At 41.5% G+C, this 24584-nt stretch overlaps 1 protein-coding gene across 1 annotated transcript in view; it reads right to left on the bottom strand.

Annotated features, from left to right (window-relative positions):
* Positions 1 to 24584, bottom strand: part of LOC117521658 (collagen alpha-1(XI) chain-like) — a 221153-nt gene that overhangs the window by 61578 nt on the left and 134991 nt on the right. Inside the window, 8 exon segments of the mRNA XM_034182979.1 lie at positions 10676 to 10765; positions 11843 to 11950; positions 12284 to 12337; positions 17007 to 17060; positions 17205 to 17258; positions 17949 to 17993; positions 20431 to 20484; positions 20808 to 20852. Of these exon segments, the coding sequence (XP_034038870.1) occupies positions 10676 to 10765; positions 11843 to 11950; positions 12284 to 12337; positions 17007 to 17060; positions 17205 to 17258; positions 17949 to 17993; positions 20431 to 20484; positions 20808 to 20852 (504 nt within the window).

The raw sequence follows: 24584 nt of genomic DNA, 5'->3' as shown, positions 1-24584 counted from the left end.
CCTGTGGTACATAGCCAACTAACAAAGATAGATTGATCATATTTAAGATCGAAGCATTAAATAATGGTAGGGCTTCCTTGAGCAGCCTGGTAGGAATGGGTTCTAATAAACATGTTGATGGTTTGGATGAAGTAACTAATGAAAATAACTCAGACAGAACAATCGGAGAGAAAGAGTCTAACCAAATACCGGCATCACTGAAAGCAGCCAAAGATAACGATACGTCTTTGGGATGGTTATGAGTAATTTTTTCTCTAATAGTTAAAATTTTGTTAGCAAAGAAAGTCATGAAGTCATTACTAGTTAAAGTTAATGGAATACTCAGCTCAATAGAGCTCTGACTCTTTGTCAGCCTGGCTACAGTGCTGAAAAGAAACCTGGGGTTGTTCTTATTTTCTTCAATTAGTGATGAGTAGAAAGATGTCCTAGCTTTACGGAGGGCTTTTTTATAGAGCAACAGACTCTTTTTCCAGGCTAAGTGAAGATCTTCTAAATTAGTGAGACGCCATTTCCTCTCCAACTTACGGGTTATCTGCTTTAAGCTACGAGTTTGTGAGTTATACCACGGAGTCAGGCACTTCTGATTTAAAGCTCTCTTTTTTAGAGGAGCTACAGCATCCAAAGTTGTCTTCAATGAGGATGTAAAACTCAATTAAATTACATTATCTTGCATGGATGTGTTTTATCTGAGCTGGGGCTACATATATTTATGAGATGGAAATCATGCTCATAATTGAACTGAGTCCATCCAAAGAGCCATTTTTTTGAGTGCAGCCAAGGCTGCTCCCCATTTACAGCTGGGTTTTATCAAGTGTCCTGTCAGTGTCACAAACACGGAATGTGACAGGGAATCAAACTGAAGTCCAACTTCCACTGTATTCCTGCTCTGCATAGTGAATAAAGAAAGGAATGAAGGATGGAAGCAAGCAAGAAAGAAAGGAAAGAAGGGGGGAATGGAGTGAGGAAGGAAGGATGTCCTATGTAGGCACTAAGGCCCTTTGGTGTTGGTGCTTATCTCCAGATTCCATAGCATGAAGCAGAATACAATCTATTATTACTCATATTGTTTGATAAAATGGAATAAGTGCAGTTGGGGAAAATTGAGTTTGTCTGTTTTTAGCCACAGTGTAGGTAAATGTCTGCACATAACTGCACATAGTGATAGGATTCTGATCCCTGGAGTTCAGGTGCAGTTTGTCCATCTGTGGAACCCTGTGTCCTCCTCTTGATTGGCCATGCAAGTGCTGCACCAGGAAGCTGCATATGCATGAAGCAATTCACCAGATGCAGTGGAGACTTTCATTATAATAACTCATTTACAGGCTCCGTGAGAGCCAGAGGCTGCACACGCTGCCAACGCCCCGGCTCACACATTTTACCACAGAGCATTAGGAACCTGGAAGGATCCCTGTCACTGAGCACACATAAAGTTATTTATTGGCTCATATATTGCGCCTCTGCCTTTTCCCAAGACTGTGAGATGGGACAGAGTTTCCTGTGTACTGATCGTGTGCACCTCTCTATCAGACCAAGGACATCTGACACATAAACTCCACACGTGTGCTTACGTCCAAGAGCTGGGACTGATTACCTGCCACCCTCTCTACAAACTTCAATATTCTTTTTCGTACAAATCATACAGGTGGGCGTTTGAATGTGTCAGTGAGGAGTTTTGTATTTGCTCCTGTTATGAAGAGAAAGTCATCTCTGCGCAGAACTATGGCAAACACCAGCCAATAAGTCTGGATGCTGCTGCTGTGCTCTGTCATAACGGCCAGCCTCGAAATGTGCTTGCGTTGTGCGAGCCCAGCAGAACCCTGATCAGCCTCTTGCAGCCAGTGTGCATCACGGAACTTACTCTGTGTAATTTGGGCAACTCAGCAGACTAGGGTGTAGTCACACAGGTGTGCATCTGCACCTCAGTATTTTCAGAATACAGCTGATTTTCTGACATATTTGACAAGATAAAAATGCTTTTGCAATATTCACACTGACAATGAGCACTTTTTCCACCTGTAGTACTTCAGATGATGAGCCGAATTCGCCAGCTGCAGCCACTAGTCCTGCTGAGTGTTTTTATTTGGAACGCTTTATGGATTCAGAGCTATGTCCAAACTTGGAGCAATAGTCTAATTACCTCCAGGGCTTTTAAACACCTGTGATGCAGGAGTGTGTCCAAAGTTAGAAGACATTCTTTCACAACAGAGTACTGTGTGTTGGGTACCAACCTCAGCCAAACAGGCATTATATATTGTTCTTTCATATAGATTCAAGTTCCTACTGAAGGACATCTTCAGCATAACTACCAGTACTCGTGAATTAACAGCTGGATTTCTAGAGGTTCCTTCTCCTTTTTGGACTTAAATACAACTTTTTTTTTAACACAGTGGCAGGTGGCCCATAGGGGGCGCTGGGGTGCTGCCCTCCCAGATGTGGAGGGGAAAAATGCTAAAATATATATTTTTAAAAAGTATTATCAGTGTCAATTTTACTTAATACTATGTGCCCCCATGTAATCTGAATTATTAAAACAACATTACCACCAACTGACTCTCATTCAACAGTGCATTTCCACCGACAGAAGCACAGAACATATCATTTCTCGTCTTGGGCGCTCACTCATCTGCCCCTTGAAGTGCAGCGAAATGACCAATTGTGTGTGGTTACTAAGGAAAATAATAAATATTTGGCCAATCAGCATCACCAAATTTAATATCTTGTGGGTGAAAGAATTGGTGCCCATGGACCAATTGTGTGTGGTTGCTAAGGAAATATAATAAATATTTGGCCAATCAGCATCGCCAAATTTTATATCTTGTGGGCGAGAGAATTGGCACCCATGGACCAATTGTGCGTGGTCGCTTAGGAACTATAATAAATATTTGGCCAATCAGCATCGCCAAATTTTATATCTTGTGGGCGAGAGAATTGGCGCCCATGGACCAATTGCTTGTGGTCGCTTAGCAACTATAATAAATAAATAAATATTTGGCCAATGAGCATCGCCAAATTTAATGCCTTGAGTCCCCCGTGGATTTATCAAAGTGTTGCTGTTTTTGGTGGAAACAAAAACCCCACTGACATTTGGGTTATATTTATTTTTTTGTCTCCATGTGTTTTGCTGGAGTAAGTTAAAGAACTTTGGGACTTTACGAGTGCTGCTCCTCCTGGCCGTTATGTCTCGGTGGTTTTCAGCTGCGGATTCACCTTTGGATCCCACTTCAGCTCAGGTGAGCCGAAGAGCTGTTAGGATGTACTCCTGAATGTTGCTCCTCGTGTGGAAATGAGGATGAAAATTTAAGATAAAACAAATGAGTGATGTTTGTTTGTCTGTTTGTTTTTGGGGGTCAAAAGCTGTGATCTTTATTGGTACAGAGGACCAGTTATAACAGTTAGGGGAGACCGGGGCTGTTTGTAACAGTGATCAAAGCTGCAGCCATGGTGACATTTTGGCCATAAAATATTGGAGTAGTTTCTATGGGGCCATTATTGTCGCAAAAGTATTTGTAAATGCGTATTTTGGTGTGTGTGTGTGTGTGTGTGTGTGTAAACAAATCCATAAATGTGTATAGCAATCTGTGTGTGCGCAAAAGTATTTGCAAATGCGCATTTTGATCTCTGTGTGTGTGTGTATAGCAATCTGTGTGTGTGTATTCGTGTGTCTGTGAAAATCGGGCCACTTGATTGGGTGTGTTTGTACACGTGACTTTTGCTACAGTTCTGCCATGTTAGATCTGTAAATGCGTGCAGCGATTTGTGTGTGTGTGTGTGTGTGTGTGTGTGTGTGTGTGTGTGTGTGTGTGTTTGGAGACTTGTCTGTGTGCCTCCACCAGAGGGCGCAAGCACCAATGACGTCGCTCATCACTGTCGTTTTAAGTCTGGCTGGTCCCTTGAAGAGATCAAAATACACATTTGCAAATGCTTTTCCTACAGTAATGGCCCCATAAATGTCCAAAAGACAAATGTCGGGCTGGAAAAGACGAGACAATAATCCAAGTCAACAATGCAGCAGTGTGTTGTTTATGCTGGACACACAGCATAAAAAACACACAGCTTAGTTTCCACCCCTGAGACCATCCACCATTCACAGACGGGGACTTACACAGTTTAATTTGTATGCAGTATCTATAAATGAACGGTTATCGGAGCCAAAACCTCATTCGCTTTGTCAAATGCAGATTGCATTACATTTGCAAATACTTTTGCTACAATAATGGCCCTATAGCCATTTAATATCTTTGATTGATTGAGTTTATTTTGTAAAAGCAAAATAAACATACAGACTAACACTGACTCTGTACATAATGCAATTTGCATTGAAAGAAACAAATGAGGTTTTGGCTCCAATTACACTGGTCTACAGCCAAAATGCTTCTGAAATAAAGATGGTCAAACTTTACTCATTTTGGGCCACGGAGCATGAAAATGTTGTTTGAAATTATTAATTGGCTGTAGTTTTAAGAAATGCTACTACTGTGGTACTAAGGATTAATATATAACCCTTTTACTGATTTTTAAAGTGTTAGATTCTGATTTTTCATGAAAACTCTACTGTTAACACTATATAATTATATAGACGCAAAATGTAAAAACCTTGTATATCTTAGAAACGGTAGCCATTTAGCCATTGTTATTGTCATATTTGAATTCAACACACCAAAATCCATAATAAATAGCACTTTTTACTTCTGAAGCAGACAAGTTCTAAATATTTGTAGACCAGTGTAACCACCTATTTATAGATACTGCATGCAAATTAAACTGTGTGAGTGACCGTCTGTGATTGGTGGGTGGTCTCAGGGGCGGAAACAAAGCTGTGTGTTTTTTATGCTGTGTGTACAACATATAAATGACACACTGTTGCATCGTTGACTTGGAAAATTGTCTCGTCTTTTCCAGCCCGACATTTGTCTTTTGGACATTTATGGGGCCATTATTGTAGGAAAAGCATTTGCAAATGTGTATTTTAATCTCTTCGAGGGACCAGCCAGACTTAAAACGACAGCAATGAGCGACGTCATTGGTGCTTGCGCCCTCTGGTGGAGGCACACAGACAAGTCTCCACACACACACACACACACACACACACACACACACACACACACACACACACACACACACACACACACACACACACACACACACACACACACAGAAATCGCTGCGCGCATTTACAGATTTAACGCGGCAGAACTGTACCAAAAGTCATGTGTAAGAACACATCCAATCGAGTGACCCGATTTTCACAGACACACGGACACACATACACACAGATTTTTTTACGCATTTGTGGATCTGTTTACACACACAGATTTCTATACGCATTTGTGGATCTGTTTAGACACACACACAGATCAAAATAGGCACACACAGATTGCTATACGCATTTGTGGATCTGTTTACACACACAGATCAAAATACGCACACACAGATTGCTATACGCATTTGTGGATCTGTTTACACACACACACACACAGATCAAATACGCACACACAGATTGCTATACGCATTTGTGGATCTGTTTACACACACACACACAGATCAAATACGCACACACAGATTGTTATACGCATTTGTGGATCTGTTTACACACACACACACAGATCAAATACGCACACACAGATTGTTATACGCATTTGTGGATCTGTTTACACACAGATCAAAATACGCGCACACACAGATTGTTATACGCATTTGTGGATCTGTTTACACACAGATCAAAATACGCACACACAGATTGCTATACGCATTTGTGGATCTGTTTACACACACACAGATTGCTATACCCATTTGTGGATCTGTTTACACACACACACATCAAAATACACACACACAGATTGCTATACGCATTTGTGGATCTGTTTACACACACACACATCAAAATACACACACACAGATTGCTATACCCATTTGTGGATCTGTTTACACACACAGATCAAAATACGCACACACAGATTGCTATACGCATTTGTGGATCTGTTTACACACACACAGATTGCTATACCCATTTGTGGATCTGTTTACACACACACATCAAAATACACACACACAGATTGCTATAGCCATTTGTGGATCTGTTTACACACACACACACAGATCAAAATACACACACACAGACTGCTATACGCATTTGTGGATCTGTTTACACACACAGATCAAAATATGCACACACAGATTGATATACGCATTTGTGGATCTGTTTACACACACACACACACAGATCAAAATACGCATTTGCAAATACTTTTGGTACAATAATGGCCCCGTAAGTTTCAACTTGATTTCAGTTTACACATCAGGAGGATCAGCCCACAGAAGTGAAATATTCTTTGAAGTATTCCACGGTCTAAAACTAATGATTTGCTCAGCTTAAAACAACAACAAAAACAAACTAAAATACCAATTTGCATGTTTTTTTAAAATTCTAACTCAGCCACTACTGAGTATACAGAAAACACTTATTGTCAGACTCAAGCAAAGCATTTATTTAAGTGGTTTTGTATACTTAATTTGCTTTGTCTTCTACACTGTTAATTCATTTGAACCAATTTAATTTAAACATTTTGGTGTTATGAGTTAGCCAAATTATTTAAGTTATTCTAGCTTCTTTATTTTGTCTCCATTCCATTCAGTAATTTTCATGCAAATTATTACCTTAATTTTACCTTATTTCTCTCTCTCTCCCTCTCTCTCTCTCTCTCTCTCTCTCTCTTTTTGGAAGGTGGTGTGAACATTGTAGTATGTACATAATGTTCTTTTGTCAACTGAGGAATGTTTCCATATTTTGAAAGAGTCTAAAGTGGTGATATTTTCTATTCTGTTAAGGTCGGTGTCATTGTGAACTCCAGGATGTGTTTGGCTGAGGATAACGGCACTGCGGTACAGTTTGGTGTACTATCTGTGTAATTGGTGTCAAATGGTGAAATGTTCCTTGCTCAAGAACTTGAATGTTGTATTGTATTTGATACTGTTCCTTTCCAAAGTATAAAAGTGGCCTAATATAGCTGTAAATGGTTAGCTTTATCTGTGAAACTGCTGATTTTGAGAAGTATGTTAAATGATTATTGTGGGATTGTAGTAATTTAGTTTATTTGAATGCCTGTACTGGACTAGGCAGGGAAATCTATTGGCACACCAGCCCCACCATGATTTTTTTTCACCAGCCGCCACTGTTTTTACAGCATACTGATATCTGATGTATGTGCTGGTGCCTGAACAATCAGTTCCATTTGGTGCATGGGACTTCACCGCAGTAAGTCCAAGATTCCCAAAAAGTACAAACACTTACAGCACAAAATTTAAACAGGCCATATAAAATATAATTTTTTTTTATCAATGTGTTAAGTGAGCATTAATTGAGTGACAGAAGGCTGGAATTTGAATACATTTGAATGGAGAAAAACACCAGCAAGCATCACTTGAGGCATGACAGGATGGTAGCATTGTGTCATGGGCCAAGAGCAGCAGGTTAGTGAACTTTCCCATTGATGGCTGACTGCAGAAGCTGCCTTCTTCTTCTTCTTCTTCTGTTAATTAAACGTTGACCATATCATGCCATACCATCCCTGGTTCGCAAGACCAGGCACCTAAGTGGCTCTACTCTACTCTTTTCTACTCTCCTATTTTACTCTTCCTTTTTAGATATTTAGATATACCTTTGTATACTGGCATAGTTCCACCTTAGAATTGGAATATAACACATAAGATATACCTTACTGAATTTTCATGCATTAATGGTCATAAACACCTTGGACTTTGTGTGCAGTCAGACCCTGATCTGTCTCAGAAAAACGTAAATGCTTATCAGCCAAATGTTCTTGTCTATAAATTCATGCCATGAGATTGTAGTTTTGATAAAAATCCTAATATTATGTACACTTACTCTGGAAACGTGGCATTATGGCCACTGGCAGCTTACCGCTCACCGCCAGTGGTCACAAAAACATTGACCAGTGGTGTTTCCAGAGTGCTGTTATGGAAATGCAACTTGAGAGTCACATTTCTTTTGGGATTTGATAGTTAACAACAGGGGTCAACTGAAAATCAGTCACCCCAGTGGCAGCACGGTGACTTAGTGGTTAGCACTGTTGCCTCACAGCAAGAAGGTCATGGGATCAATTCCCACTTGTGGCCTTTCTGTGTGGAGTTTGCATGTTCTCCTCGTGTTTGCGTGGGTTCCCTCCAGGTGCTCCAGCTTCTTTCTGCATCCAAAGACACGCAGGTTAGGTAGACTGGAAACTTTCTAACTGCCCAGGTCTCCCTTGCAAAAGAGGTCTTGATCTCTAACCTGGTTAAATTAAATTAATTTAAATAAGTCTCACAGTTGTAAGAAATTTCCCTAACCTAACTGATTTAGATCTATACTACATACATACATAAGGGGCAGCACGGTGGCACAAGTGGCTAGTGCGCATACCTCCCAACCAGAAAGACTGTGGATTTTGGCAACCTGTGCCCTGTTCTTCTTGTACATCAAGAAGGGCATCTGGCATACAACTTGTGCCAAATCAACATGTGGTCAATGGTGATGCAAAACACATATGAAGACATTCATTTCTTCAGTGTTTGTCAGATATTTTGGCTAAAATCTTGATTTTCTCTTTTAAAAACATATGCAGACACATGCAGGTTTGTTGTTCTGCATATGTCGCTGTTTAGAACCAATCCAGTATCTGTTTCAAAGAACCGAACAATCTGGGATCACACTAAATTGTCACGTGTTCATCAAATTAACAGGGTAATCCATCAGTAATAGATTATCCATCTGCAATCCATCCACCGCAGAACATAAATGATAGATTATCTGGTAACACTTTACTTGAAGGTATCGTCATAAGATAAGATAAGATAAGACTTTATTGATCTCACAGTGGAGAAATTCACATGTTACGTCACCTCTTAAGAAAACACATAAGATGGGTTTAAGGCTGCTGTAGACTTAGTGTTTCTTTCTCTTTTTGCTCTGTATGCACCACTCTGCATTTAATCATTAGTGATTAAGCGGCACAGGAAAAACACCTCCGTGTTGATAACCATTTGTAAAATCCAGGCGGCTTTTGATGGCTTTCAGTGGAGTGAGTATATGAGAAATTGTTTAACAGCTGGACATGTTCCAACTTGTCCTTAAGGCTTCCAACAGAGGTGTTTTTCCTGTAGTGGAGCGTCGCCGACGCTGCAATCCGTCCGCACGTCTTTCATTAAAAAAAATCTCCTTTAACAGTGGAATATCCGGATAAAATGCTGAAACCGACTTCTTCTGAAACTTCTCTGTTCTCTCACGACGTCCTGGATCAATAGAGCCCGAAATGTGGAGGTTTTCAGCTTGAAACAGGCTGACGACGGCGCCTGAGAGCGCTGCGCGACATCTCGCACCGTGTGAAGTCCTTAAAGCAACAGTATCACCTCAAAATCTCTCATCAGCCGTTAAAATTTTCACCGAAAACCAGCTTAATTTTTCGAACCGTGTCCACTTCGATGTGCCTCACAGGTTTAGAAAAAATTTTGATCAAACAAAGCGCCAGTCTCTCAGCAACTTCTCAGACAAAGGAATTCCGATGAGGGGCTGGACGACTCCTCCCACAAGGAGTGCTCACAGGCGAATGACATCACCGACAGGCGTGGAAAAACTCACGCATGCGCACGAGGGTTCAAGCATGTCTGACGTAAAAACATATGAATGAAATCCATATAGTTTTTGTAAAAAATAAAAAGGACCTATACTTTATTGACAGACCTCGTATATATATATATATATATATATATATATATATATATATATAAGGGAGCGCCCAGCCACCCTGCGGAGGAAACTCATCTCGGCCGCTTGTACCCGCGATCTCGCAATTTGATTTTTGTAATGACAAGTTGACAAGATGGCATACAACCGAAGACCAAAAAGGCCAAAGACAACTTCTTGTCATGTCACTTTGATTAAAGTCAAGTTGTTATAATCAAAACAACCCCCCAAAAATGTTAACTTGTCATTATAAAAACTGAGTGACACTTAATGACAGCAGTCATGAACATTTATGATACTGACATAATGGTTATGACACCTTCATGACTGTGTCATGTAACAGCTATGACAGTGTCATGTTACTATTATGACGATACCTTCAAGTAACGTGTTACCACATAATCTATCATTTATGTTCTGCGGTGGATGGATTGCAGATGGATAATCCATTACTGATGGATTACCCTGTTAATTTGATAAACACTTGACAATTTAGTGTGATCCCAGATTGTTCGGCTCTTTGAAACACATGCTGGATTAGTTCTGAACAGCATCATATGCAGAATGACAAACCTGCATGTTTCTGCCAGTGGAAGCAGGGATCATTTTCTTCTTTAAAATGTCACCTCACACACGTTTTCAGCAAAATAGTGTAGATCACCATATGTTTTTAAAAGAGAAAATCAAGATTTTAGCCAAAAATATCTGACAGACATTTCAAGTAAAGTGTTACCGAATATCTATGTGCAACCCAGTGCTGTGATACTAGCGCTCGACAAGCCAGAGATTTGGTTTAATAGTAATACTCTAACTTGGTATTTAGGGCGTTGGAGCTAAACTCAACAGTGTGTGTGTGTGTGTGTGTGTGTGATTGTGTGTGTGTGTGTGTGCTTAAGTGAGTCTGTGTGCCAATGCGTGGGAGGTCTGTGTGTGTGTTACCATGGCTCCTGGAAGACCTCTTGCCCCGTGGAAGCCCGTCAGACCAGCAGGACCTGGTTTGCCAGCAACACCATGGGGGCCTGGATCACCCTGTGGCAGCAGACAAAATGATTTCCACTTATACCTGATATTCTGATACTACACCAAAGTGACAAAAGCAAATACGTATTTGATAAAAGACTAAATGATATTACTTCATTAGGAGGCAAGTGTACTGTATGTGTTTTTTTTTTTGTGTTAAGATGATGAAAGCTGCTTGGGATTGCACTGCTTTTGCCAATTTTCACAAGAGAAGGTGATTCATCTCTGAGGGCACCGTTGTGTAATTCCTGTCTGTATGCTGTATGCAGAGGCGGTTTCTCTACGACTGCAAGGGAAGCTCAGCTTCACCTAAAATGTCAAAAAAAAATAAAATAAAAAAAATAAAATTAAATGGTCAAATATCGTCACCTTCCTAAAATAATGGCCCCAGTCATGTTTTGGAAAATATGACTGAGGCCATTATTTTAGGAAGGTGACGATATGTAGTTTGTTATCATTTCATTTACTACAAATGCGTTAGAACACATTCATCTTGAAGACGAGTTTGTTCAGAATCAGCTCCATATCACAAATTGACTCTATTCTGTTAACTTCTCATAAATCTTTTTCTCATTCGGTCTGTGGTCAGTGCATTTTCCTGTAGAAGCCGAGCGTCCGTTTACTTCAATGGGACTGCCTGTAAAGGTTTTTTTCATTGCCGCAAAATGTGACGGCCATTGGATAAAGCCACGATTTTGTCCTGGAGTTGTGGGAACAGATCTGTGGGCGGGCCTGGACGCTGGAGTCCTGCACAATGATTGCAGCTGCCACTGCAGGTAATATACCATCTGTGGTCCATACACCCTTTGATCTGCTTAGAGAAGAACTGAAGCATGACATTACTCCAAATCTACACCTTGCATCATCTCAGTCATGGTGTGGATCTGCCAAATGACTCTGCCATAGTGTCAGGTTGGGATGACCACTTTGAGCAGATGAATAATGCTGATACTACTGCTCAGATGTTGGACATCTCCAGTGCTACGGTTCTGGTGGCTAATCTACCAACAAATCTCAGTGAGATTGCAAGGGTGGTGGCCATGACCTGATGTGGATGGAACAACACAGGAAAATGTTGCCTTTTACCTTGCCACCTTCTTTTCCAGCAGCTCCAGGTAGACCCTGTTCACCAGGTGGACCTGGAGATCCGGGATGTCCTCTTTCTCCACTGGGTCCTGTCTCTCCAGTTGGTCCCTATTGAGGAGACATATTCAGGTTATTGTCATAAAAACATCTTTGATATTCATGTTATTTACATGTAATGTAGCTGCATAAATATATGTGGAGAATTTAGTTCTACCTCACATTTGAACTGGAGATGGATACCTGCCAATATGTAAACCTTTTCTCAAAACCTATGATTACACTTATTGATTAAATAAGGTGGTTGGTGTGAGGATCAGGGTCAGGGTGTGCATCAGGGTTCAAATACTGTTATCTTTACACACTTTAATTCTCATACTTTTCTGTACTTACAGTAGATGCTGTATATACGCACAAAAAAGAGAAGTTTGGTATCTACCGCACCTGTGGTCCAACCACTCCTCCAGGTCCTGGGGGTCCCGTCTTTCCTTGGAAACCCTGAAGGAAAAACAATCAGACTGTTAACAAAATCGGAGATATTACATGTTTAGTGTAATTATGCTGCATTCCAGTGACAGTGTCATACAGAATATCAAAATGATCTTACATACAATTAGCAATAAAGTATGTTAATTTTAGGAACATAAAGTCATTATACATCTACTTTCACAGCAAATAAAGTCATTCTGCATTTAAATTAATTAAAAAACATTGAATTAAAAAAACTATTTCTGACTAAATCTTCAATATTTTATGTCTTATATGTTAGGATTTGTTTATGGACACAAAAGTTATTTCTTTGAAAAAAAAAATAAGTAATAGAAAGACAACAGTTATGCTCTGCTCAATCATAAATGATCAAGTTCATTTTTATTCATGGTGGAGAAGTGAGCTGACTAATAACATCCAGTTGCATCCATCTATAAGGGCAAAGCACCATTTCTCGCGTGTTTACACTCAGCACCACTTTGAAGTGCTTCCACACAATTTAGTCCTGCTAACTTTAAGCCAGCTATGGAGATCTGGTGAAGAGAGTGTCATCTTTTAGGTTTCTGGGAGTCCACATCCAAGAAGAGCTCTCTTAATCCATCAACACCACGGCTGTTATAAAGAAGGCCCAGCAGCGATGGCACTTCCTGAGGCTCCTGAGATGAGCAGACTGGAGCAGAAGCTGGTGGTGGCCTTCTATCATGCCAACATTGAACGTGTGATGACATCAGAACAACATGAGGGAGGTGTGGAGTGGGATGAGAACCATCACTGGTCATGGTAAGAAGGTGGACCAGATGATGGAAGGAGACCTACATGAGGCCACTGAGCTTCAACAGGTGTGACTACATGGACTCTTCCCACTCTTCCCCCAGCTCCTGACATTGCTCCTGTTCCCTCGTGCACTCACCTCACACCCCTATTATTACCACCCCCCTGCTCCCACCAACCTACCCCCCACCCCCCTCCCTCCCCATACCCTCATTCCTCTTGATGCATCCGCTTGCTCCTGCCCAAACACCTCAGCTCCTACACTGTCTCAACCGGAGCTCTCTCCATCCTCTCCCATCACCATCACTGCTGAGGATGTGAGATGAGAATTTAGTCGCCGGTGTCCAGGAAAGGCTGCGGGTCCTGACGGCCTCAGGCTCAGAGTGCTGAAGGGATGTGCTATCCAGCTGTGTGGGATTTTCCAGCACAACTTCAACTTGAGCCTGAGCCAGATGATTGTTCCTGAGAGGTGGAAAACCTCATGTCTAGTCCCTGTGCCAAGAAGAAGAACCCCAACACACTTAATGAAGTCACTGGAGAGGCTCGACCTGAGGCATCGTCGCATAGTTGTCGAATCATCACTGGACCCCCTACAGTTTGCATACCAGCCCAACAGGGGAGTGGAAGATGCCATCATCTTCATGCAGATCAGAGCTTATTCTCCCCTGGAGGAGGCAGGCAGCACTGTGAGAGTCATGTTCTTTGATTCAGCACCATCCAGCCTGACTTACTCAACGATAAGCTATGTGACATGAAGGTGGATGCTCCACTGTTGGCCTGGATCACCAACTACCTCAAAGGCCACCCACAGGTACGTCAGGCTTCAGCACATTACATCCGACACCATCAGGAGCAGCACGGGGGCACCACAGGGGACGGCCCTGTCTTCCTTCCTGTTCACACTCTACACCTCAGACTTCAGGTACAGGTATGACTCAAAGTCCAGTAGGCTGAGTACAGCAGTGTGATGGACAGGTTTGTAGAGTGGTGTGGACTCAACCACCTGAAGCTCAACATATCTAAGACAAAGGAGCTGGTGATGGATTTCAGCAGATGAAAGACCTGTCTGAGCCCAGTTACCATCAATGGAACAGAGGTGGACATTGTGGACTACTACAAGCACCTGGGTGTCCACATAGACAACAAACTGGACTGTAAACACTAATGCTGTGTATAAGAAAGGTCAGAGCCGACTGTACTTCCTCAGGAGACTCAGATCTTTCAGTGTCTGCAGAAATATGTTGCAGATGTTTTATTACACAGTGGTCTTTAGAGTCATCTTCTACACTGTAGTTTGCTGGGGCAGCAGGCTGAATGCAGCTGACATGAACAGACTCAACAAGCTCATCAGGAGAGCTGGCTCTGTCCTGTGGATGGAACTGGAGTCTGTGGTGAAGGTGTCAGAGAGGAGGATGCTGAGGAACCTGCTCAACATCCTGGACAAGACCTCCCACCCCCTGCATGCCACATTGATGTCCTGTTTTTTTGGAATAAGATTTACCATTCAAAAATGTTTGTAAGCGTTTGTGCCTGTTGAAGTTTAGAAATTAATCCAATGAGCAAAACTGACACACTATGTGAAAGGCAACAAGCATCGCTATGAAGAGATGGAGGAGCAGGAGGTCACGTTAGAGTATGTGCATTCTTATTTCTTAATATTTCTTATTCATTTTATACTTTCTGTACTGTGAATAAACTATGTTGAATGGAAACTATTGTTTGATTTCATTAGTTGGTTTAATTACTTCTGTACATCTTTATAACCATCTGATCTTGGCATGCTGGAGGTTTTTGTGAAACTCTAAGTTTACGCTGCAACATGTGAAAATTTCAGCTCTCCTGGTCTGTTTTTAAAGGTTTTAGAGGTAAAAAAATAAAATAAAATACAATAAAATAAACAAAAGCTAATAATAAAAGTCAGCAGTTAGTGGTCATTGGTCTTTTCAGCCAAATGCTGTCAAAGTCAACTTTTCAGTTCGTGGATTAGTGGTTACCAATGCTAACTATTTTTTTTTTTTACAGACAACATGAATTTTGATCATATTGGCAATGTCCTTTTAAGAATCACCTATTTAAAGGCATATTGGCAATGTCCTATTAAGAATCACCTATTTAAAGGCTAATAAATGAATTATAGTGGTGCCAAAGAAACTCTTATTGTGACTTAAATCTCAAATAACTTAAATTAAAAAAACAAAAACAAAAAACAAAGGCCATATACTTTTAATAAATAGTTCCCCTGAAGGGAAAAAAATTCAAATGAACAAACGGCCTTGAACTACTGAAGGCAGTGAACCATACAGTCTATGATAGCAGCATCACAGATCCTGTGGGGGCTTCACCGACTTGCGCGAGGGATCCTGGGAAGCACACAGCAACGGCCAATCAGAGTAGAGATGTTTCTCATATATTTTGTAAAAGGTTGCGAGAAATAAACACTTCTAAATCTAAAAATGCTGTTTTTGTAATCAAATAACACCTCTGAAGTGATTTCCAAGACACCTTATGGATGTCCTGCATGTACGTGTACACAGGCGCGGTCAACGGTAACTTTTGATCATTTCAAAACCTCATGCATGTGCACACATACTTCCTCCTGCAGACGGCGTTAAAAATAAAATAAAACATTCATTATAGAATAGAATAGAATGGAAAGCCTTTATTGTCATTATACACAGCAAACAGAGTCTGCATAGTACAACAAGATTAGGGGGGCTGCTCCTTAAAAAGTGCACGCAGTGCAATACCAGACAATATAACATGAATAAACAACAATATCACATAAGGAAACACATGAAGTCCTTTGCTGAAAAGTAAAATTGTGTAACGTGGACAGTGTAAACAGTGTAGCAATTGAGAGAGTGCAAAAGGAAATGTAAAACTGTATGACAACTATAGGCGATATAATAAACAATGGAACAACTGAAAAATGTGCAAAAGTCCTGTGCTACAAATGAGATAGATATGGTGCGACTCAGTACCTAATATAGTCCGTTTTTAGTGCAGATTATTGTTCAACATGGTGATGGTTTTGGGGAAGAAACTGTCTCTGAGTCTATTTGTCCTGGCCTGTATGGACCTGTAGCGCCTGCCAGAGGGCAACAGGTTGAAGAGGTGAAAGCTGGGGTGTGTATTGTCCTTGAGAATGTTCTTGGCCCTACTAAGACAGCGGGAGGTGTAGATGGTGGAAATGGGGGGCAGAGGACAGCCAATGATTTTTTTTGGGCAGTGTTTGCTACCCTCTGCAGTCTCTTCCTGTCATCTTCAGTGCAGCTGGAGTGCCACACTGACACTGCGTAGGTCAGCAGGCTCTCTATAGTGGAGCGATAGAAGGTCACCAGCAGGGGGTGCTTAATTGCGCTTTCCTAAGCACCCTCAAGAAGTGTATGGAATTCCCCCCAGATAAACATGTTTTCTACATTAAAATGAGCTGCAATTTTGCAACGTTTAAAAATAATGCAACATTATAATGCTTGAATTTCAGTAGAAACTACATTTTGTCAGTTTTTTGAAATTTGAGAGGCTGTACAGCATTAAGTTGTGCCTACTACTCTTTATTTTATTATTCAGGTTTTAGTCAGGTTGTTTACAGGAAAGGGTGACATGCTTGGATTAGCTCTCTTGATGCTTTTTTAAAATCATGCTGTGTACACCAGGATACAGTCAGAGGTCTAGAGTCAGCATGATCATTTTCAAAATTGCTGCCTGATGATGTACTCAATATGTTCCATATTCTGTTGTTGTTGTCACTTCCACTCAAACAACGCAATCTGTATGCTCCCTCTGTCATCCTCTGCCACACTCGATTTTTATCTAAGCGGGTGAAGGATTGAGTGGGCACTGACGCGTGACATTCAGGGTCAAACAACAGCACGCGGTACATTCACGGACATCGCTATTGACTTACCGTCTCTCCTCGCTGTCCTGGATGACCGGGCAGTCCGTCTTTTCCTGGTGGGCCCTGGACATTAATAGGTAGGCAGTTCATAAAAATCATGACACCAGGTTATAAAGTTTGTTATTTGAAAGGTTCATGTGAAAAGTATCAACACAAGGTTCTTGAGACAGTTTTAACTTCTTAGATGGTGGGACAGGCATTCCTTACATTGGGTCCTTTCGGACCAGGGAATCCGACTGGCCCCTGCGGTCCTTGAGGTCCCTGAAAAGAAATGTGAATTTGTTACAATAAGAGAAAAGAAAGTGCCATATTTTCTAGACTATAAGTCATGCATTAAATTTTTTGTTTTTACTCATGTGGGAGGGCCTGTGACTTATAACCCAAAGCGATTGATCAAAAAACAGGGGTATGAGAGTACATAAAAATCAGGGTACAATACGTTTTCAGTACAGTCAAAATAAGATACACAACATTCCAGATATTTAGCCTGTGTTCTTTAGGGTACCGTGTGACTGACCAGGCTTTACAAATTGCTACAAAATGGATTTTTCTTGAATTCTTGTGAAATACATGTTTAAAAATATAAATGCGACTTATACTCCAATGTGACTTATACGTGTTTTTCCCCAATGTGACTTATACGTGTTTTTCCCCTTCATTATGTATTTTTTGACAGATGTGACTTCTCTGGTATGACATGTTACATGAAAAACATGATTTTAAATGATAATCTGAGTTTCATTGGATTTCAGTTTAAAATTCAATTTTATTGTAAAAACAGCTTTCATTGTCATGTCAGTGAGAATGCTGATTCAACATAGCATCGTAAATACAGTTATGCTGGATATCAATAAAGCAGAGTTACAATTAATTAGCTTTTAATGAAAATAATACAAAAACACAAACTTTATAAGCGTGGGTGATACTGATCAAACAAAATGTAACACTAACCCTCTCTCCTGGTGGACCAGGAGGTCCATCATTGCCTGAGGTTCCCTGACAAGAAAAGAAAAAAGTAGAGAATCAAATCAACCTCAATCACGTATGCAGTGTGAATAAATCACTGTGGTCACACAAGGCTTATGTGTACATTTCTACACCACATGCCAGTCCACAATTCTGATGGTCCAGTTTAATAGGATGAGTCACAGATTGTAGTTTTTAAAATTCCTGAACATTCATTTCACATAATTGTAGAGAAACCAGAGCTTTTACATTTTGAGCTCTTGGATTTTATGTACTACTGTCAGCTGAAGAATTCATGGGTTGTCTATGAAAGTGAAATGCATTTAATGAAACAGAATTTATTTAAAGTCTTCTGGTAACTAATTTTCTTTTTCCTTCCAGGTGCAGCCACATTTGATGTTTTGTAGAAGACACTGGGCCTCAGGCAAGAACATTTTCTTAAGTCTCTCTGAAATGACTTTCTTTTAGTGCGATGGGCTTGCAGATTCCGCAAACCCAGAGAATTGTGAGAACTGCATGTTTAAATCCGACCCCTTTATGAATAGAGTGTATTGCCATAAATAATAAATAACACCCCAAGAAAATACCAGATACGTGTCGAGGTGTCAAATTATGACACTGAGATTGCACTACATTTCAGTAGAGCGAAACAGGATAATGTCAAAGTAATTTTGATCTGTAATTTATGTAGGACTTTCAAACTACTGTAAAACTACTTAAAAGTTATGAAATGTTAAATCAATTACTGAAACAGTTGATGAACACAACAGACCATTAGCATGACTTTTACTACAAGTCTTGAGCACTTATAGGTTGCATTCATCTATAGATTAAAATTCCCAAAGTATGAAAAAAAATTATAAATGCAAGAAGTACATTTATCAGGTTGCATAAGGCCCACTGAAGGTTTTTGGCAGTAGTTGTCAAAATAGAAAAAAATGGCACTGTAGTTAATGATGATACGGTTGCCATTTCATTTAATTTACGTATATAGCCAAATCACAGCAAGGGTGCCTCAAGGTGCTTCACACAAGTAAGGTCTAACCTTATCAACCCCTAGAGCAAGCACACAGGCGACAGTGGTAAGGAAAAATGGTAAGGGTGGCCCACTGCTTAGGCCATATTAATAAACATTTTTAACAATACAGAGGAACATCAAATTTTTGAGAGTGATTAAGTCCACACAGATGTCCACCAGTTGGTTTTGTGTGTGTCTGTGTGTGTGTGTGTGTGTGTGTGTGTGTGTGTGTGTGTTGTGTGTGTGTGTGTGTGTGTGTGTGTGTGTGTGTGTGTGTGTGTGTGTGTGTGTGTGTGTGTGTGTGTGTGATCTAGTCTTCGCCACATTAGGGAATAATACTTCAACTTAATCAACAGTACAAATGTATGTAGGCAACTATATATAAGAGCTGTAGAGAGAAGGTATGGACGTTGTGAAACTGTCCCCACAGAGGAAAACACTGCTTGCGGTCATCGCTTGGTAATGGACAGCAGGTGAATGCGTAGCAATCAAATAACTAAAGTTATAGGAATCTCAGAAGAGAAAGTTGAGAATATTCTGGATACGGAACTTAACACCATGATAGTTAATGAGTTTTAATTAGGATAATGCCCCTGGTCACAAATCAGCAGTTATCATATCTGCTTAAAATTACTGTTAAGAAAAAAAAATGTTTGGGGTGGGGGGATGTATGCAGACCTTAAAGGGGAGTATGTCGATAAACTGCCTGAAACGGACTCATCTTAGGGCCCTGTCCCACTGGCGTTTAGGAGGATTTGCGGATGGATTGCGCAGAAAAGTGGCCCACATCCGCCAAACAACCACAGTAACCGTGTAACATTCCTGTATGAGTCGGCCGCCATCCGAACATGTCCGTGATCATCCGCAGAGGCACGCATGTCCGCAGCAGGATTTTTGAGCGGCTCAAAAATCCTGCTGCAGATGAGATCCGCATCACTGCCTGAACACATACTGAAGACATACGCAGGAAATACACAACCAACACGCCGCATATCCCCTGTCATCTGCTGATATCTGCAACCGACGGGTTGGCGCAGCTTGGCGGCGGACCGGGACAGTGTGCCAAACAGATATGATGCGTGCCCAGCACGGCCACATCACGGTCGCAAATGGTATGTCGCGCATGCAGAGAGAGTGGGCACGGATGAAGCGAGTGCATCACGGCCGCTGTGCCCCTCATGGGGGCGCCTCCGCGGTCGCCTTTGCTTCTGTTCCCTGTTATATCCGCTTTTCTTCCTCATGTATTCGCTGATCCACCCTGGGACATTTGTCATTTCCGCCCACCTTTGTTGCGGATGCTCAGCTTTTGTCTCCTCATTTCATGCGCAAATCCTCCTAAACGCCAGTGGGAAAGGGCCCTTACAAAGGCAACACAGTTTCAGCATAGTTCCTATGACATGCTTTCTGCCACATTCTAATGAAGTGTAATGTTAAAGTCAGAGCCCTCACCTTTGCACCTGGTTTCCCTGTTGGTCCTCTAGCACCACGCCCACCACGTGGACCCTACATGGACAGAAAGAGAAGCATTATGAAATCACCAGGAAAGCAAATGCAATTTTTGGCTTTCTGTTCTTTGTTAAAAACAAAACAAAAAAAACAAAACAAACAAAACACTAAATACATGCATGCAATTGGACTAATGCTTTAAAATCAATGTCTAGTGCCTTCCACTCTCCTCCAACCTCTCACTCAGTGCTTATCCCTTAAAAAGACAAGAAAATACAGTGCCCATACACAACCACACAGAGGAAAGGGATTTCATTTGTACTCAATAAATCATTTATATGGAGGGCTATGCTGACTTGGCAGACAGCTGGATTGCCTACCGTTGGGCCACGTTGCCCTCTAGGGCCAGATTTGCCGGCAATTCCCTGAGAAAGAAAAACAAAAGCTTTGATTTAGGACAAAACCATTGCATATAGCAGTAGCCAGTGCAGTATTTATGTTCTTTTCAGAAGTTTAGACTGCAGCATTCCTACAATAGCAAATACACTCATGCCTCAAACAGGCACAAATGCTGAGGGATGTTGAGTCAGGGATGAAATAAAACCACTTGAGCATCTTTGGTGAAAAATAAATAATCAGATGGTTGCGGTAAGTGGTTGCCCAGAGGCACTTGACAGCTTGAACTACCTGTCAGTTCTAGCATGTTGGGTCCAGGGGTGTCTGCCTCACGACGCCGGTCTGAGAGCGGAATTGAACTTGTCTTGTCAATAATACCCCCCCCACCGACCATTTCCTCTCTCTCCCTCCCTCCGAGCCTTTCTTCTATCTGCCCTTTCAGAGGCACCGCTCTGCCATTATGTTCTCACAGTGGAATACGCTTGTCAGCTGTCCTTCGAGTGCTTGAGTTATGGAAAGCAGTGACATAAATTGCTAGGCTGGATGCCCTTGTGGTCTAAGGCATAGGTCCTAGAAGTCTTTGCGATCTGCATCATAGAGATTATGCTTTCACCTGCCTGTATGTTTGTTACAGAAATTAAAAAGTTGAGAAAATTTACAAGTTGAAAGATATTTTCCCACCTGTAAGTTGTGACCATGTTCCACACCAAGGACATGATTTACTAAAGGTTTGCATGTGTCATATGTCAGCCTTAAAGAATATGCAATTTGGTGTGTGTCCACCTGAGTGCACATAATACTGGGAGGAGAACATGCAAATAGATTGATTTAGCACACACAATGTGATTTATCAAGCCCTAAAGAATTTTAAGAGGTTAATAAAAGAGTCTGTAGTTTGCAATTTTGAAAGCATCATGCTAAACTGTGCCTGTCCAGCACCACGCACAGGGGTTGAAACAGTAAGTCAACACTCATCCTACAAATGAAACATACATAAATCTATATGATTCTCATTCCCTTCATATTCTCTCCAGTTATGTGAATGTGACGAGAATATATCAGGGCTGCCCAAATCAGTTCCAGGAGGGCTCCTGCCCCAGTGATGCCGGTAACGTGTTACTCAGTAACGCGTTACTCTAATCTGACCACTTTTTTTAGTAACGAGTAATCTAACGCGTTAATCTTTCCAAATCAGTAATCAGATTAAAGTTACTTCTCTAAGTCACTGTGCGTTACTGTTATTTTTACATTGTGGGTCGATAGCAGCATTAAACTTGGTCCGTGGGCAGGTGGTCAGGGTTCGACTGAACTACACACTTTAAGCAAGCTGTGAGCTTTTCATCCGCGTTTTTCTGCAACAGCTACGACTCGTCCTCACCTCTTAAAGCACAGTGACAACAGCACACCTGCACTGAGCTTTACAAAGACATTTTATGCTTTTTTTCTCAGAGCCGCTCCGTATCTGCTGCTAAAAACAGCTGATCCTCCGCGACGCGTCAACAACTAACACTATTTTCCACTCAAATGCACCTAAACTCTCTTTCTGAGGACCACATGATGTGAAAACGCAGTAAAACTTTCTTACCTGTAAATCTGGTCATGTTTTCTGCATAAATAAATGTTATCCATTCTTTGTGCTCAAACGCCAAAGCAGGGGCGAATCCAGATGGAATGGGGGCGTGGGGCACAACACCCCTAGATTAAAGGTCCAGTTTTGAAGTCTTTTTTTACTACAACTACTAATAGTACTTAAAATAATAATAATTTCGACAAGTAAAATGTTTAGAGAGAATTTAAATGTTAGAAAAATGTTAGAATGAATTTAATAGTTACATTTATAAACAATGTAGGTTAGAAATTGCAAGTTTTACTGTTACAGTGCTGTCAACAGTTAAATATGAGGTCAAGAAAGAGGTCTTTATTTTACTTTTTATAAAACAAGTATTTATTTTCATTGAAGCCAAGAAAGGGTGACTATAAAGTGAGTTTTGGCAAAACAAGTATCATTGTCATGTTTAGGTGGTAGAGGGTTGTTGTGGGCAGCTGGGGAAAGTAACTAAAAAAGTAACTAGTAATCTAACTTAGTTACTTTTCCAATTGAGTAATCAGTAAAGTAACTAAGTTACTTTTTCAAGGAGTAATCAGTAATCAGTAATTGGATTACTTTTTCAAAGTAACTGTGGCAACATTGTCCTGCCCTGCATGTTTTCATGTCTACCTGCTGTGCTTGCAAATGATTATATAATTCTGTACTCAGCTCCTCATTGGCTAAGCACACCTGTCAGAGTTCAACAGCTGTAGGTGGAGCAGGGAGAGTGAAAAAACATGCAGGGCAGGTATCCTCCAGGAGCAGATTTGGGCAGCTCTGGAATATATGAAAAGAACCTCTGTCGCAGGAACGATATGTGTGTGTGTGTGTGTGCAAGAGTGTGTGTGTGTGTGTGTTTGGGGGGGCTGTCATGGTTACTGTTGCTAAGCATGACAGATGGGGAAAACACATCCTTTTTAGAAGCCTCAACCAATAAGGCAGACTGGGGTTGGAAGTCCAGTTCGAGCCAAATTCAATCCGGATTGCTTGTGTTCAGACCTGTTTTTCAAATCCTGCACACACAGTCAATCTGATTCAAGCCAAATGAGAAGTGTCTGGAAGTGAGAGTGCGGGAGTGTGTGGATGTGGATCTGGACATGACAGCGTAGGTGTGTGATCTGGACGTGGGAACGCGGGTGTGTAATCTGGGCGTGGGAACGCGGGTGTGTAATCTGGGCGTGGGAACGCGGGTGTGTAATTGGGATGTGGGAACGCGGGTGTGTAATCCAGATGTGGGAACGTGGGTGCGTAATCTGGATGTGGGAACGTGAGTGTGTAATCTGGGCGTGGGAACGCGGGTGTGTAATCTGGGCATGGGAACGCGGGTGTGTAATCTGGGCGTGGGAACGCAGGTGTGTAATCTGGATGTGGGAACGTGGGTGTGTAATCTGGGCGTGGGAACGCGGGTGTGTAATATGGGCGTGGGAACGCAGGTGTGTAATCCGGATGTGGGAACGCGGGTGTGTAATCCGGATGTGGGAATGTGGGTGTGTAATCTGGATGTGGGAACGTGGGTGTGTAATCTGGGCGTGGGAACGCGGGTGTGTGATCTGAACGTGGCAACGTGGGTGTGTGATCTGGACGTGGGAATGCGCGTGTGTAATCTGGACGTGGGAATGCGCGTGTGTAATCTGGACGTGGGAATGCGCGTGTGTAATCTGGACGTGGGAATGCGCGTGTGTAATCTGGGCGTGTGAACGTGGGTGTGTAATCTGGCCGTGGGAGCGCTGCTACAGTAGAGAGAGGACACTATGGGCACACGAATGTAGTGAGGATGTTTGTAGTCATGATCCCAGAACTAGCTGGATTCCAGCCATATTTGCATTCAGACCTCAGCAAATCCCACTCAAATCCATCTGAATCCACCTGAGAGATGTGGATTCAGCTGGATGGAAAACAATCCGGTTTAAATCTGATTTGCTCCATTCACTTTCAGAAAACGGATTCGGCCCTAATCCTGCTCAAGTAGGATTGCAATCCCAGTCTGAATAGGGCCTTTTTTTTTTTTAGTTAAATTGGAGCAACTTTAACTTTTGACCCCTCTGCAAACTGAAATTAAGTTCTTTTGTCACCATATTTGTTGTCTTTACCCCAAAACTCCATAACACTCAGTCACTCAGTCACTCAGTTTTGCCACCAGGTGGTAGTGATACATCTGCATTCAAGGGTGTGG

Source organism: Thalassophryne amazonica, chromosome 12 (genome assembly GCF_902500255.1).
Source record: "Thalassophryne amazonica chromosome 12, fThaAma1.1, whole genome shotgun sequence".
In the NCBI taxonomy this organism is placed as follows: domain Eukaryota; kingdom Metazoa; phylum Chordata; class Actinopteri; order Batrachoidiformes; family Batrachoididae; genus Thalassophryne; species Thalassophryne amazonica.
This window is presented reverse-complemented; position numbering and strand designations above follow the sequence as displayed.